Source organism: Lingula anatina, chromosome 6 (assembly GCF_051362555.1).
Source record: "Lingula anatina isolate TDL-2025a chromosome 6, LinAna3.0, whole genome shotgun sequence".
In the NCBI taxonomy this organism is placed as follows: Eukaryota; Metazoa; Brachiopoda; class Lingulata; order Lingulida; family Lingulidae; genus Lingula; species Lingula anatina.
The window spans coordinates 24,618,066-24,632,972 of NC_141772.1; the positions used below are offsets into that span (position 1 = coordinate 24,618,066).

Sequence of the window (14,907 nt, forward strand, 5' to 3'; positions counted from 1 at the left end):
GAGGAAAGTATAAGATTGCATTCATTATATTAATTGGATCATGAAGTTGGTGTCTCATAACAGTGTCTTGAAAGAAAGATTGTGTAAGAAATTAGGAACTCAAGCTGAAATACATTTTCCATTGTATGGCTTGTTATAAAAAATGTGTTTCTGTGAGGCGTTTTAAAGCAGAAATTTGATGTATGGATTTTCACAGGTACAGTTGATGTGGATGTTTTGTGTGGGTTGGGAATTAATCAAATACATTTGGACTTGAGGAGATTTCATGGTGGTGGGTATCTTAAGTGTTATTCAGTTGCTGCAGATAAATAGTAATTCTGTGTAGAAATCAAACTGATGGTGTGAACATGGTTTGTGATCAGCTGTAGGGTTGTTTTTGATTGAGATTTAATTAAATAGGAGTGTGTGCCACAATAAGTCTCACACCATAACATGTTCTACATTGCCTGAGGTCAGCCCTCAGTCTGAAGGTTGTGTGCACTTGGCTATAATACCTTTAACCTGTGATGCCAGGCCAGTTCACCAGAAACCTCTCTCTCTTCTTCCCCCCCCCCCCCCCCCCCCCCCCCCCCAAGAATACTCACATAATATTTTATTAAACTAGTTTTGTTAGAGTAGCATCCCTGGCAATTCACAAGTATTATTTATTTATGGTACTACTTTTTGTCTTGAAGGATGTTATCTAGAAATCTTATTTGAGAAAAATATGTTATCTAGAAATCTTATTTGAGAAAAATGTGAGACTGTAATAATAATAATAATAATAACAACAACAGCAACAGTAAATACTACTACTACTAATAATAAATAATAATAATAACAACAGTAAATAAAAATAATAAGAACAATAACAACAACAGAAAAAAATAATAACTGTGAATAATAAAAATAGTGATGATGATGATGATGATAAAAGTGGGCCAGGATAAGATACTAAGTGAAAAGGGAAATAGAAAATGTTTTATGTCTCTGGAAGAGATCATCTTTACAATATTTTTTGCTGACATTACGTAGGGACCTTCATCCATAAATAAATAACAGTGTAAAATATATTGTTTATTTTGATAAAGATGGTAATCAGAGAGAGAATGTGACAGTTCATGATACTTTTCCGCCACTAGCCAGCTGATTGTCTTTGGTAAAATTAATAATAAAGGAGTAGGAATTTTTGTGAATGAATATGGAGCTTAATTTACTTGAAATATTGTTTAAAAGAACATTTAACCATTATTTATATCTTTAGTTGATAATGCTTTGTTTCTTCAGTTTCTAATAATTTGTTATCTGCTCTCTTTCAGAGCCTCCTATGAAGAACAGATACCAAAGAAGGAAATCGGGTAAGTCCACCTGTATTGGCAGTATGGAGATATAATACTTGTAAATCAAGTCAGGTAAGTCCAATGTGGAATATCTAACACTGTGATGTACAGGGGTTCACCATGTCTTGTATATCCTCACATTTGGCTTTCTCACCAGTAGTTAACAGAGACTAGCTTTGCAAGAATTTTATTTATATTCTATTTATCTGTATCTTTATTCAATTTGAGATTGTGTATTCAGCTATGGTCAAACAAAACTGATTTCATGTGCTATATGCTTGAGCATCAGTGTCTGTAAAAGGTTATGTGAATAAAGAGGTTTGCAGAAATCTGCCATGATACCTGCCCCCTCCCCCCCTCCTCTCCTATATGCTTCTCATTCTACCCTGTGGGGTTGTGCCAGGGTTAGACCTGTATTAATTCTCTTACTGTATCTAACATCCTGTGGGATATGCTTCTACCCCCAGAATTTTTAAGATTCAACTGGGACAGCAAACTCGGTATTCCTGTGGTTTGTTTCCATCTTCAGTATTTGCAGCTGAATATTTACCAAACAAACACCTTCCTTGTTTCCTTGAATTTTAACTATATTTTCTGAGATTCTAACCAGATGGTTTAAAGGCGAAAAAGTAATGTCTAATTCATATGAGACTATAACAGGTGTGCTGAGCAATTAGTCAGATTTAAGATACTAGTAACTGTTTCATCAGAATTCCTCCTGCCTGAGATATACCAGGAAGTAGTATAAGAATTTGCACCTTGCACATGTCTAGACTGTGGAGTTGGCTGACTATCACCACTGATATCTTGGCTAGGCCGCAGACACCCAGTGCTTGGAGATAAACTTTGCTGATAACATACTTTGGTTCCTTATACATTAATGCTGGTTATATTTGTCATCTTTATGAAGATATGAAGGAAAGAACAAAATGGGTTTTATAGAGTTGGTAATGGATAATAGTGAACTAATTGATAAATGAATGGTCTTATTGGGTGGATTTGAAGAAGAGACCAAAAACTAATAATGAGAAACACCTAGTTATGGTTGGGTATTATTTGTTCATTCTAAGAGCGCATTCTCAACGAATTAAGCCAGGCTTTACAAAGCCGGTGACCTAAAAATGGCGGACGTACATGAAAGAAAAACCGCCTAATCTTTTAATAGTCTCTCCGCCTCCCCACACGTCGTCCCTGCGGGGTACAGTAATTAAATCTCGGCTCCGTTCGCCATGCGGAAGCTACCTGAGAAATATTAAGTGCGCATGCTCATCAGTTAAACTCGTGGTGAAGAAGGCATAGCGGCTGAAGGCGATCCAAAAAAAAAAGCTCTTCTGTTCTATTATCTTTGAAAACAGAGACGAAAAAGGAATAATTTGGCCCGTAGAGCAGCAATGAATCGACTATCTAAGGAGATAATATCACCAGAGATATTCACGGAAATATTAATGTTCGGAGCCGAGATTTAATTACTGTACCCCGCAGGGACGACGTGTGGGGAGGCGTGTGAGAGGCGGAGAGACTATTAAAAGATTAGGCGGTTTTTCTTTCATGTACGTCCGCCATTTTTAGGTCACCGGCTTTGTAAAGCCTGGCTTAATTCGTTGAGAATGCGCTCAAAGTTTGTAGATTGTCCAATTAAGCTAAACTCTAGGTTGCACCTATCTGAACATGATTCACTTATCTGTGATGTCCTCACATTATATATATAAATATTATATGCTGTACAATATATATATATATATATTCTAGAAAACAGTGCTTGGACACTTTTTTGATAGGGTGATGTGATTTTTTATGTCTGATGTTTGTTTTTCTACCTTTGTTATTTTAACATTTTATCAAGGTGTATACTGAAATGGTGGTTTGAAATAACTGTTATCATAATGTTTTAATTCCCATGTCAGCTATAATCTGGTGAGAGGTGACCAGTTCAGGAGACAGCAGACTTCAGACGTGGGGTTTGCTCCCCTGCTTGTCTGTGTCAAGACAAGCCCTCTACTACTAGAGCCACCTGGTGGACAGAAGCTCCAGAGTGTGCTCTTGCAGTTTACTCTATTATATTATAACCATAGCCTTAAAGCTTTTGCCAGTTTCTTGGTGCATGCGTGTAGTATAGTTATGACTGACACTTTTCAATGGAGAAATATTATCAGTCTTTCAGCTACATGTAGTAATTAGTCATTAATGGTTTAGATGTTACCACCAGATATCAGCTATCTGAATTTTCTGCTCCATTGACTTTTATCACTATTTTTTAATTTGATATGCCTGCATTTACATTTGTTCTGTTCTGTGACATTTCTTGTAGTAAATGTTGAATATATAATAATGGATTAAATCATGGTAAAAACCTCTTTATATTGAAATATTAATTTCATTTTTTCATGATCCAGTCATAATCGTTGAGATAATTGTGTATTAATAAGATATGTGCCCAAAAAAGCCATGCATAAATATCCTATAATTTCTGTGAAATTTCTGTGCTAAATAAAGAGAATACATACATTACTAGTATATATATATATATATATAATCTTTGGAAGAGACATTTGAAAATGGATTGTAGAAAAAAGCCAGAAAAAAAAAATATGGTAATTTTAATCATTGATGCTATAGTGTCTTTTGCTGATATCTGTTCACCATGGTTAAAATAATTATATGTCTGTTTGTTGTTTGTCAGCTAGGGCAGTGCGCTATGTGAGCAGCCAGTACTTCCTGACAGTTTTATTATCAAATTACAAATATTGCAGGTAATAACCTCCAAACAAGGAAGCTAATGAGGTCTTTAAGTTAAAGGTCACATGACAGTCATGTGACATCAATAGGATAGGTTAGTCCTGCTCAGCTGGCTGTATAATGCACATGGTTTACATGCCTGGCAAGAACTTAGGTCATATTTCTTCATTATGTATGCATGTGATATGCTGTAGTATGTTTCCAGTCCCTGCAAGGCTAGTCCATCACAACCTTATTAATAACATGCCAGCTCCTTGATCACAGATAAGAATACCAAATAGGTGTTGATTACACTGAATTGCTGGGTGGCAAAATTCATTTTTACATGGTGAAAGGTGTCATAGGACATGTTGTTATACATATTTTAAGTGTTAAGTTCCTTTGTATATTAAGTCTTTGTGATATTTTATGGTGGATGCGGGTGTGTTTGGTAATGTAGGGTATTTGTGGAAGAAAGGCATCATAAGGTGGATTAGTAGAAATGCTATAATACCTACGTTTTATCATTTTACTGAGTGTGCTATATAAATGCTGCTTTATATGTGATTAAACAGCAGTGACTAGAGTGCCTGCAGGAAGTCTTGAAGTCAGCCTTGTAATAAACACTGTTGTGATGGTTTGATGACAAGTAATATATAGTATTCTATCAGTTCTGTATGTGTGAAGTGTCTTCTCTATGATACTCTTCATTTGATGGCAGATGGGGCTTGCTGATAAACGTGACAAAATGACCAGTTTTATTGATTCCAGCTCATTTTATTATCCAGTGCACAGGGCCAATACTGCCGTGGTTATAGTGCCCTGAAGCTGGATACATCAGTTTCTTCACCACATGATAGATTCTAATATTAACACACAACTTAAGATATCTTAGCAGATAAACAAAAAGTGCAGGAGCATTTTATCAGCTTACATATCTTAATGATTTGAAAATAATATATCCAATTCATTTTCTATATAATATATATATGAATTTTGAACTTCATATCATCCCACATAGACTCCATTAGGATTCTGTGCCATGATGACCCTGTGTGAGTGGAGCACAGTTTGGGTAGATTTTATGTTGAAAACATTGAATTTGAGGGCTGCAACCTTCAAAAAAGCAAGAATACGTAGCCATGAAGATATGTAACTCCTATGCATGTTTATAATCTTTGACAAACTACCAAGTTCCTCTTGTCTTGGATGCACTATCTTTTGACCTAGGCTTGGAATAACCAATCAGATACTTGTATACGACATCCAGGAAATTCAAAAGTAATGATGCTGCAGTGTTGCTTTGAAGTGGACTTTGATTGATAAAGGATATCAAGAACATATTTATGTCAGCTATTCAGAAAAGATCAGAGGGTTTGATGATGATGAGATCCCAGCATAGTTAATGCTGTAGAAAAGATAAACTTGTACCAGTCTATAACTGATACATTAGAAAGGACAACAGATGTCATCTGGCCCAGGCTCTACAGTCCAGGTTATATTGTAGCAATCTGACAAACCTAAATTGGTCTAGATTACTGAGCCTATAAGGTCCTTTTTACATAAAGTGGGATACTTCAGGGATACACCTGAACCATGGCACTTTGAATGATTGACAACTTAGAGTTGCCAAGCTTTGGCCCCATTCAGAACAGCAGACTAACTAGTCCACAGGTCAGATATGGCTGACCCACCTTAATACTTCCCCATGGAGAATCAGTTCAGTGTCTGTTAGCAGATTAGGCTGTATGTGTTTTAGTCCATCACCATATTTGGCTGCAAACTAGTTGGTCCACTGTTTTGAATGCAGCCAATGGCATAGGAGTCTCCTGAATGTAGGCTCTGCACTCAACATGGACAACTCTTAAATTAATGTCAGGAAAGCTGTTTTAAACCCATGCACCATAATCATATGTGAGGATGTCCCGGAGAGAACCTGGACAGCTGGATCACTCAGCTCGTACAGGCAAAAGGGCTAGGTCTAAGGGACCATTCAGAATGAGAAGAGCCAAGTGCTAGCTAGGCCGCGACCTAAATATGGCAGACCTACATGAAAGGAAGACTGCTTATTCCTGTAATGGTCTCTCAACTTCTCACATGCCTCCCCATGCGTCTTCCCTGCAGGGACACAGTAATTAAATCTCGGCTCAATTCAACTGTTCAAGGGACTATACGTGGAGAGGTGTGGAATAGGCAGAGAGAACATTACAGGATTAAGCGGTCTTCCTTTCATGTAGGTCCGCCATATTTAGGTCGTGGCCTAGCTAGCACTCGGCTTTTCTCATTCTGAATGGTCCCTAAGAGCATTCTTGAAATAGGCAATACTTCATAGCCTATAATACTTTTGATTATCTGGTAACCTAAAACTGACTTCACATTTCTTTAGTTACAAATTAAGTGAGCATTTTATTTAGATTATTTTTTAAAAATAAATACTGGTGTGAAATTTGGTCAGTCTTTTAATACGTTCATGCTGTTCTTTCATTATCATGTCAAGGGACATCTTTAAAAGTCTACATGGTATTTCTGAAACTTACAAGTCTTATTAAACTTGGCTTTATGTTGTATGAATCCCATTTCAGTTTGCAGGAAGCTTGTAGTTCAGAAAAAAAAAATGATAACTAGACACAGTCAAAATTTTAAACATATTTTATAGAACAAATTGTAATACAATATTTCAAGACCTTGGTATGTTCTTAATAATAATAATATTCAGAAACCATATAAAGTTTTCAGATGGTCCCGTATGAATATGAATATTTTGCTATTGTGAGTATTGCATGTGAATAGCATTAACATCACTGTAAGATCACTGCCTGGGTTGATGTGGTTGAATAAAACAGATGATTACTTCCATGATTTTTCCTACACAAATTTTTAACAGCATGGGAAATAAACATCTTTATAGTTAATATAGTGATTCATGTGTTTCTTTGTTAAGATAAGTCAGTTAGGTTAAACTTAATTATAATTACAGTTAGGAGACGGTGGGACCACATTGAATGTGGTGTTTTGTCTGTTTGTTGGACTGGGAAAGGAGCTGATAAACTGTTGTTTAAACTTTGCATTTCTCATTACCAGTGAATGACTAAGGTTGCACTATCAGAACAGGACTGCCTCTGCTGCTTGGGTGCCTTCCTTCATTAATATATAGATCCAATAATCCCAAGTTTTGTTTACCAGACTGCATGGAAACTTACCATATATCCCCAAGCCAGACTGGGCATCATATAGACAGTGTAGTTCATTATTGCCACTTCATATGATCCAAGCTTCTCTCTCAGTATCAATGTAATTAAGATCTACAGGAAATCAAGAAATAGGCATAAGGTTTCTGAGTAACTTGAGGGTCAGTTTGTAGAGACAGTAAAAGGATCACAGGAACACAGCCCACTCACAGGGTAGTAGAGGGAGGATCACAGGAATACAGCCCACTCACAGGGTAGTAGAGGGAGGATCACAGGAATACAGCCCACTCACAGGGTAGTAGAGGGAGGATCACAGGAATACAGCCCACTCACAGGGTAGTAGAGGGAGGATCACAGGAATACAGCCCACTCACAGGGTAGTAGAGGGAGGATCACAGGAATACAGCCCACTCAAAGGGTAGTAGAGGGAGGATCACAGGAATACAGGTCACTCACAGGGTAGTAGAGAGAGGATCACAGGAATACAGCCCACTCACAGGGTAGTAGAGGGAGGATCACAGGAATACAGCCCACTCACAGGGTAGTAGAAGGAGGATCACAGGAATACAGCCCACTCACAGGGTAGTAGAGGGAGGATCACAGGAATACAGCCCACTCACAGGGTAGTAGAGGGAGGATCACAGGAATACAGCCCACTCACAGGGTAGTAGAGGGAGGATCACAGGAATACAGCCCATTCACAGGGTAGTAGAGGGAGGATCACAGGAATACAGGTCACTCACAGGGTAGTAGAGGGAGGATCACAGGAATACAGCCCACTCACAGGGTAGTAGAGGGAGGATCACAGGAATACAGCCCACTCACAGGGTAGTAGAGGGAGGATCACAGGAATACAGGTCACTCACATGGTAGTAGAGAGAGGATCACAGGAATACAGCCCACTCACAGGGTAGTAGAGGGAGGATCACAGGAATACAGCCCACTCACAGGATAGTAGAGAGGATCACAGGAATACAGCCCACTCACAGGGTAGTAGAGGGAGGATCACAGGAATACAGTCCACTCACAGGGTAGTAGAGGGAGGATCATAGGAATACAGCCCACTCACAGGGTAGTAGAGGGAGGATCACAGGAATACAGCCCACTCACAGGGTAGTAGAGGGATATCGTTAATTTTCTATCAATATCTTTGCTGGGGATTCCCAGTGGGTTGAAGATCTATATGTACAAAGCTTGCCACCAGAACCTGCCTTGAATAGTTGGAAAATAATATGACAGCAGGAGACATGTTAAGAAAAAGAGAAAAAACCTAATCCTTTTGTCATGACTGGTGTATATGTCTTTGTAGAGGAGTGATGTTGACAGACAGTGATTTCACTGGTAGCCAGGTTTGTTGAGTTTATATTTCCAATGAGGTTAGACAACTGGCAATATAACATTTGGCAGGAATCAGTGGGGATTGAAAACTGGCCTTTCATAACTGGAAGCTGTGATTTGATTTGGTATATCTTGCAGAGCTTGACATTATGTTGTAGATGTCTCCACGTTATCAGGGTGCAAAATAAAGATGAGACCAGATATTATGTTAGAACCATCAGCAGCAGCTTGTAAACCAAATAAATCAACATTTTGAGGAAGGAGGAAAAATTTGAAAAATAATTACTCTTCTCCTCTTGGGGATTATTATCGCCATAGTTTTCGCAGCACTGGTGGCTTACTCCTGGCAGAGACTACAAGTGGAGTGTACATAATACTGTGGAGGAGCCAATCAACTGAAGTAATAGGTGATATATGGGGAATATTGCCTCCATTGATTGACTGGAGAATAGTGTTGTCTGTAAGGATTGCTGCTACAGTACAGATGTCCCAGAGGCTGGGATAAAGAGTGGCTTGGTTTTGTGTTTTTGACTGGCAACCATGAGATAAGGCATAGACTTCAGGCTTTGGTTTAGACAGCACACAGGCTAGCTCACCAGTACTGTTAAGACAGCTAATCTTCTAGGTGTCAGTCTAGACCAGTGGACTTACATCTGATATGTACAGACTGGAAGTGTGGTTAAGTTGACCAATATCTGGAAAAAACTGTTAAGATAGAACCACGACTTATGTGAATGACTTGGTGAAGATGGAACCACGTGCACGCACAGCTTATTTGAATGACTTAGAAAGGTTCGAATCACATGCATGCACAGGTTATTTAATGACATGGTGAGGATTGAACCACAGTTTATTTCAATGACTTTTTAAGGATAGATAGCCACAGCTCATTTCATGACTTGGTGATGAACTTGCTGCACCCAGCCTTCATGTCTGCAGGGATGTCACCCACCTTCTGTGGAGAAATTGAGATTAAGCCAGCAGGTCTTCATGTGAACAAGAGGTTATTAAGTGACATTCCCAGTTCTGATTTGTACAACAATTAAATTAAGCTAATACAGTCTGTGTTTTCTATACTATTTGGACTAGAGCTCATTACTGCTTTTCCTGTTGCTGACAATATATATTTATGAGCAGTTACTCTCACTTCTACATGGAACTGGCATTATAGATACATTTGTCCCCATAGTCTTCAACCTCAGGCTTCTAATATTGATATAGATTTTGCTGCTGTGTAGGTATTTGAATATGAAAGACCAGTATTTTGGATTACTTTACAACTTGGATGCTGGCGTGTGTTGTTTATACATATATGCATATCTACATACATGCCATTTTCATCAGCCAACTGCCAGTTTGGATGTTTGTCAAACCACAATCTAGGTACAGGTTGTTTAAGCTCTAAAATGGCTGTTCTCTTCGCAAACGTACTGTGCACACATGAGGTTTGTTCTTATAGGGTGAGAAATCAATTTTAGCTGACAATAACTGAAGATTCCTCACAATTGGTGTGAAATGAACCAGACGGTGGCCAATGATTCTGGATGTTGAATGAAGTGTAACTTACAACATTAAGGAAGTAATTAGGGGGATGGACTGCTGTTTTAATTAAAGTGCATCTGACATCTCTTCCTAAACCCCTGGCAGTGCTAATTTGCTAGTGAAGAAGCCACTTAGTTGGATGACTTGACTTCCCCCAGGGACAGTGAGAGCTGTGCTCTAGTCCAGGAGTAGAAGGACATACTGAATGCATGGGAATAGAGAACCAAGGGATTGGCACAAATATTTATTACAAGTTTGAGTTAATTTCCAAATCAAGAGGAAGCCTCATTTCTTATGGATTTTGGTGAATGTCCAATGAAGAATCTTCATAGGAAAAGTATAAACAGAGTTACTTAGGTCCAGCTGCTTTGGTAACAAAAAATTGCCAATACCAGAATAAAAACTTGGCCGACAGTTCATGGAATAAGAAATCGTGAAATATATCAAGAAAATATGAGGACAAAGATTGGAAGAGCATATCTCAAAGATTACATTTGATTTGTCTACACACTGTGAATAAGTGTACCTATGTTCACTGACATATTGTTCAGTAGTGCACCTCCTATAACATATTGCTTCCCAGAAGAAATCACTTCAGTGTAATTAGTCAGTCAAGCCACCCTCTCAGTAATGGCAGAGTCCCCAGCAGGCTCTCCTGTACCTCCTAAGAGACCATTACGGAGGAGATCAGCAGGTAATGGCAGGTTTCTCTTGCACTGGGGGAGGGGAGGGGGGGGGGGAGTTCTGGCATTCAAAGAGAGAATGATTTCTAATATGATAATATATTAATGGTGGAAACTGATAACAATACCATGCTGGCCTCTGTGATATATATATATATATATAATGTGGTTACTTTGAGCTCCATGGACGTATGCCAGTCATTGTAAGTGCTACAAATGTTTTTACACTTGGCATTTTTAAACAACCAGGTGTTTGTTCATAATTTACTGCCACACTTGTTAATTACCCTGTCACCATTTTTTTCAATACCTCCAGTGTATTTACCTGTAGGTGGACCAGAGCTGACAGAAACAAGAGAAAGGACAATGTATCAGGGTACCCTGATATGATATCTAAATACATGGTGTAGCACCTGTCTCAGTTATTACAAAGTTAAAACAGTTTACTAAATAAAACCTGTGTCAGATCAAGAAGTCAAGGTGTTTACCCTGTTTTACCAATTATATTATTGATTCATAATAGGCATGTAAAGTTAATTTGTCTGAAAACTCTAGCTAATAAGTTGAACTGGAAATTGGTTTACCCCACATATTATACATGTTTGGAAATTGATCTGCTCTGACATTGTTTTTTATTGACTGTGGTCTCTAAACTACTGTAAACATACTTAAATGCTGGCACGTCTATTAATTAGACCTAAGTTATGCTATTAGATATACCCTGTAGTGCAGAAAAACGTCTTATATTAGATACTGTGCTAGAGTAATGGTTTTATTTGGTATGGATCTAAGTTTTTCTTTCAGAAGTGTAATTTTTTTTGTCCCATCTTTTTTATTCAGGTTTTAACACTAAACGAAACAGGTAGTAAGATTATTTTGCACATATTTTTCATGTTTAAACCAGCTTGTACTTGAACAGTAGACTGTGACTTTTCTTAATTCTAATTAGTGTTCTTTGTTCTCTTTCCAGTATCAGCAGAGAGGTATGACCCAGAGGCAGATGAAGATGAAGGGGACCAAAGGGTAAGACACTGTCCTCACACAATCAGAATCATTCTTAGACCAGTATAGGTGGCAAAAGAGGGAAAGATTTCTGTAGTTCTTGCTAAAAGTAGATATCTGAAGTCAGAAGTTTAGTCTATATTTTATGTTTATGTTATCTAAATACACGCCATGTGAAAGGTTTATGTAGACCACTGCTTTTTTCTCTGTTGCTACACTAGTACTATAGCTTACTGGCATAGATTACCAGGTGGTTTTATTTTATCCTTCACTCCTTATCAAACTACCTGCAATAGGATAATGATTACAGCCAGTGCAGTGCTGTCATTACTCGCTGCTGAAAAAAATACTGGCCTATGCAATACGATATGGGGAACATTAACAGAAAAAAAATATAATGAAAAAATGAAAAAAAAATAGCTAAAGGAGAATCATACTTAAATATCTCATTTTGGATCTTTTTGCTTCAAAATCAATAGATGTTGACTTAAGCATCCTATACTTAGGTTACGGGAAATAATTAGGTTGAGATATTTAGACTACTATAGCTCATGATCAACTGATTCTTTTCTTTAAGATATAAGTCCAAAGAAAAAGAAATGTATACATTACATTGGTCAATAGTTGGTTTGGCTATTTAGGATACGGTAAACATTTTCCTTCAAATGATAAAATAAAAATTAGGCACACAGTTGTTTTTAGAGTCGGGGGACAGTCTTAGAGGAATATGAACCAAGGAAAAACATTTGAGGCCTATGATGAAATGTATTATTGATTTGTAGCTTGAACACTGACTGTTATGTCTAAATACATCCCAGATTCCATAAAATATCTCTTAGGTAGTTGCCATGGATGATTTTAACCAAATTTAAATTTTGGGCTAAGTCATTGATATAATTAGCTAGAAAAAAATTGTAAGTATTCCCTTTACCAAGTTTGAGTATGTTGAAACATTTGGCTATAATGGGTTAAATACAGTCTGCTAGAGTGAAGCCAGACATTTGTATTGACTGTGCAGTGGGTTTAGTCAGATAATGCTGTCTTAGCTCTGGTAATAGTTCAGTATTTCCTCCAAAGCTGCTTGAACATGATTATTTTTGGAACTGGATAACTTCAGGTCATGACCATCTCCACAGGTCCAGAGTGGAAACTAGATAACATCTGGAAAAAGATTTTTTTTTTCAGTTTCATAGTATGATCAAGCGATCAACTTTGTCGTATTGCAGTCAAATTCTCTGACTAATCATGACATTGTAAATCAAATATTTTTATTTCTAAACTAACACAGACAACATTACAATGTAATAGTTAACAGCCACTCTTTTTGAAGTATCACTGGAAACAAATGGCATTGTTAACTTATATCCTGGTAAAGTGGCAACATGGGTAATGTATAGAATGCCTGTCACGCAGCTCTTGGAAATTGACAGTCATTTAAGTTTCACTTTTGTCCATCAAGTGAGCAGTCTCAGCATGCAGGCTATTGATCATGTTACTGTTACTTCTCAGGTTCTGAGTAGACTGCCTCATTATCACTTGACAGGATAGAAAGCTATTGTCTTTATTTGATAGCACATTTTATTGATCTGTTTTAAAAAAATTGCACATGCTGTTATATTAAAGCAGTTATTTTATATTAAAGGCTATCAGCTTTCCACGTGAACCGTAGTCTTGTCATACTCAGTTATCACCCTGTTTTTCTGAGTTTTACTTCTTAAATGAATACAGTTTGGTTCAACATATTAGATGTGGGTATTGAAATTTAATTTTTGCAATACATTACCTTGACAAATAAAAAAGAAATAAACCTAAGACTAATTTTCTTGATAGTAAACTATGCATACAGTCCCTTTGATGTAATTGTTTGAATTGTTGTAGTTCTCTGTAGATTAAAAAAAAAAAACTTATTCTTCATGGTGTTAGTGTGTTTATCTTTCTAGGTAGTTCACCCAAAATCAGATGAGCAAAGAAAACGTCTCAGTGAAGCGGTGAAGAATATTCTTATCTTCAGGTCCTTAGATATTGTAAGTTAAAGATTTGGGGAAAATATCATATTTCGACATGCTTTATTTGACTATTTTCAGTGCATATCATGCAAACATTGTTCAGTAACATTTGACCTATAATTTGACCTATTATGTTGTAAATTACAATAAAAGAAATTATGTACATCAATGCAATTTAATTGATTAATTTGACATTTTGGTTCTTAAATTGAACTGTTCCTCTCAGTTTGTTTGTATTTACCAGTTGAATCACTCTGGATCCTCAGTTCCTCTCAGCTCAACCAGATAACTGTCATATAGCTTTTCACTGTTGTTAATTCCAGGAACAGATGCAAGAAGTTATTGATGCAATGTTTGAGAAGAAGGTAGGTCCACTTGATGATGTTCTGATATAGGCTGGCAGGAAGGGAGGGGGATATTGTTTTTATATTGTCTGTATTATGTTTGTGTGTAAATGTAGAGGAGTGTTGTAAAGCCATACAGTCCCACATGAGTCCAGGCTGTATTATGTTTGTGTGTAAATGTAGAGGAGTGTTGTAAAGCCATACAGTCCCACATGAGTCCAGGCTGTATTATGTTTGTGTGTAAATGTAGAGGAGTGTTGTAAAGCCATACAGCCCCACATGAGTCCAGGCTGTATTATGTTTGTGTGTAAATGTAGAGGAGTGTTGTAAAGCCATACAGTCCCACATGAGTCCAGGCTGTATTATGTTTGTGTGTAAATGTAGAGGAGTGTTGTAAAGCCATACAGTCCCACATGAGTCCTGGCTGTATTATGTTTGTGTGTAAATGTAGAGGAGTGTTGTAAAGCCATACAGTCCCACATGAGTCCTGGCTGTATTATGTTTGTGTGTAAATGTAGAGGAGTGTTGTAAAGCCATACAGTCCCACATGAGTCCTGGCTGTATTATGTTTGTGTGTAAATGTAGAGGAGTGTTGTAAAGCCATACAGTCCCACATGAGTCCTGGCTGTATTATGTTTGTGTGTAAATGTAAAGGAGTGTTGTAAAGCCATACAGTCCCACATGAGTCCTGGCTGTATTATGTTTGTGTGTAAATGTAGAGGAGTGTTGTAAAGCCATACAGTCCCACATGAGTCCTGGCTGTATTATGT

The 14,907-nt window shown here is 37.5% G+C and overlaps 1 protein-coding gene across 5 annotated transcripts in view; it reads left to right on the top strand.

Annotated features, from left to right (window-relative positions):
- The window catches only part of LOC106177110 (cAMP-dependent protein kinase type II regulatory subunit), a 49,269-nt gene that overhangs the window by 21,991 nt on the left and 12,371 nt on the right, over positions 1-14,907 (top strand). For 4 of the 5 annotated variants that reach the window (XM_087014796.1, XM_087014799.1, XM_087014797.1 and 1 more), the window contains 4 exons: positions 1,299-1,337; positions 11,756-11,808; positions 13,728-13,811; positions 14,117-14,158. In XM_087014796.1, the coding sequence (XP_086870922.1) occupies positions 1,299-1,337; positions 11,756-11,808; positions 13,728-13,811; positions 14,117-14,158 (218 nt within the window). Of the gene's footprint in view, positions 1-1,298; positions 1,338-8,276; positions 10,797-11,755; positions 11,809-13,727; positions 13,812-14,116; positions 14,159-14,907 lie in introns of those variants that run through there. The other variant, XM_024076579.2, reaches the window with a different exon arrangement.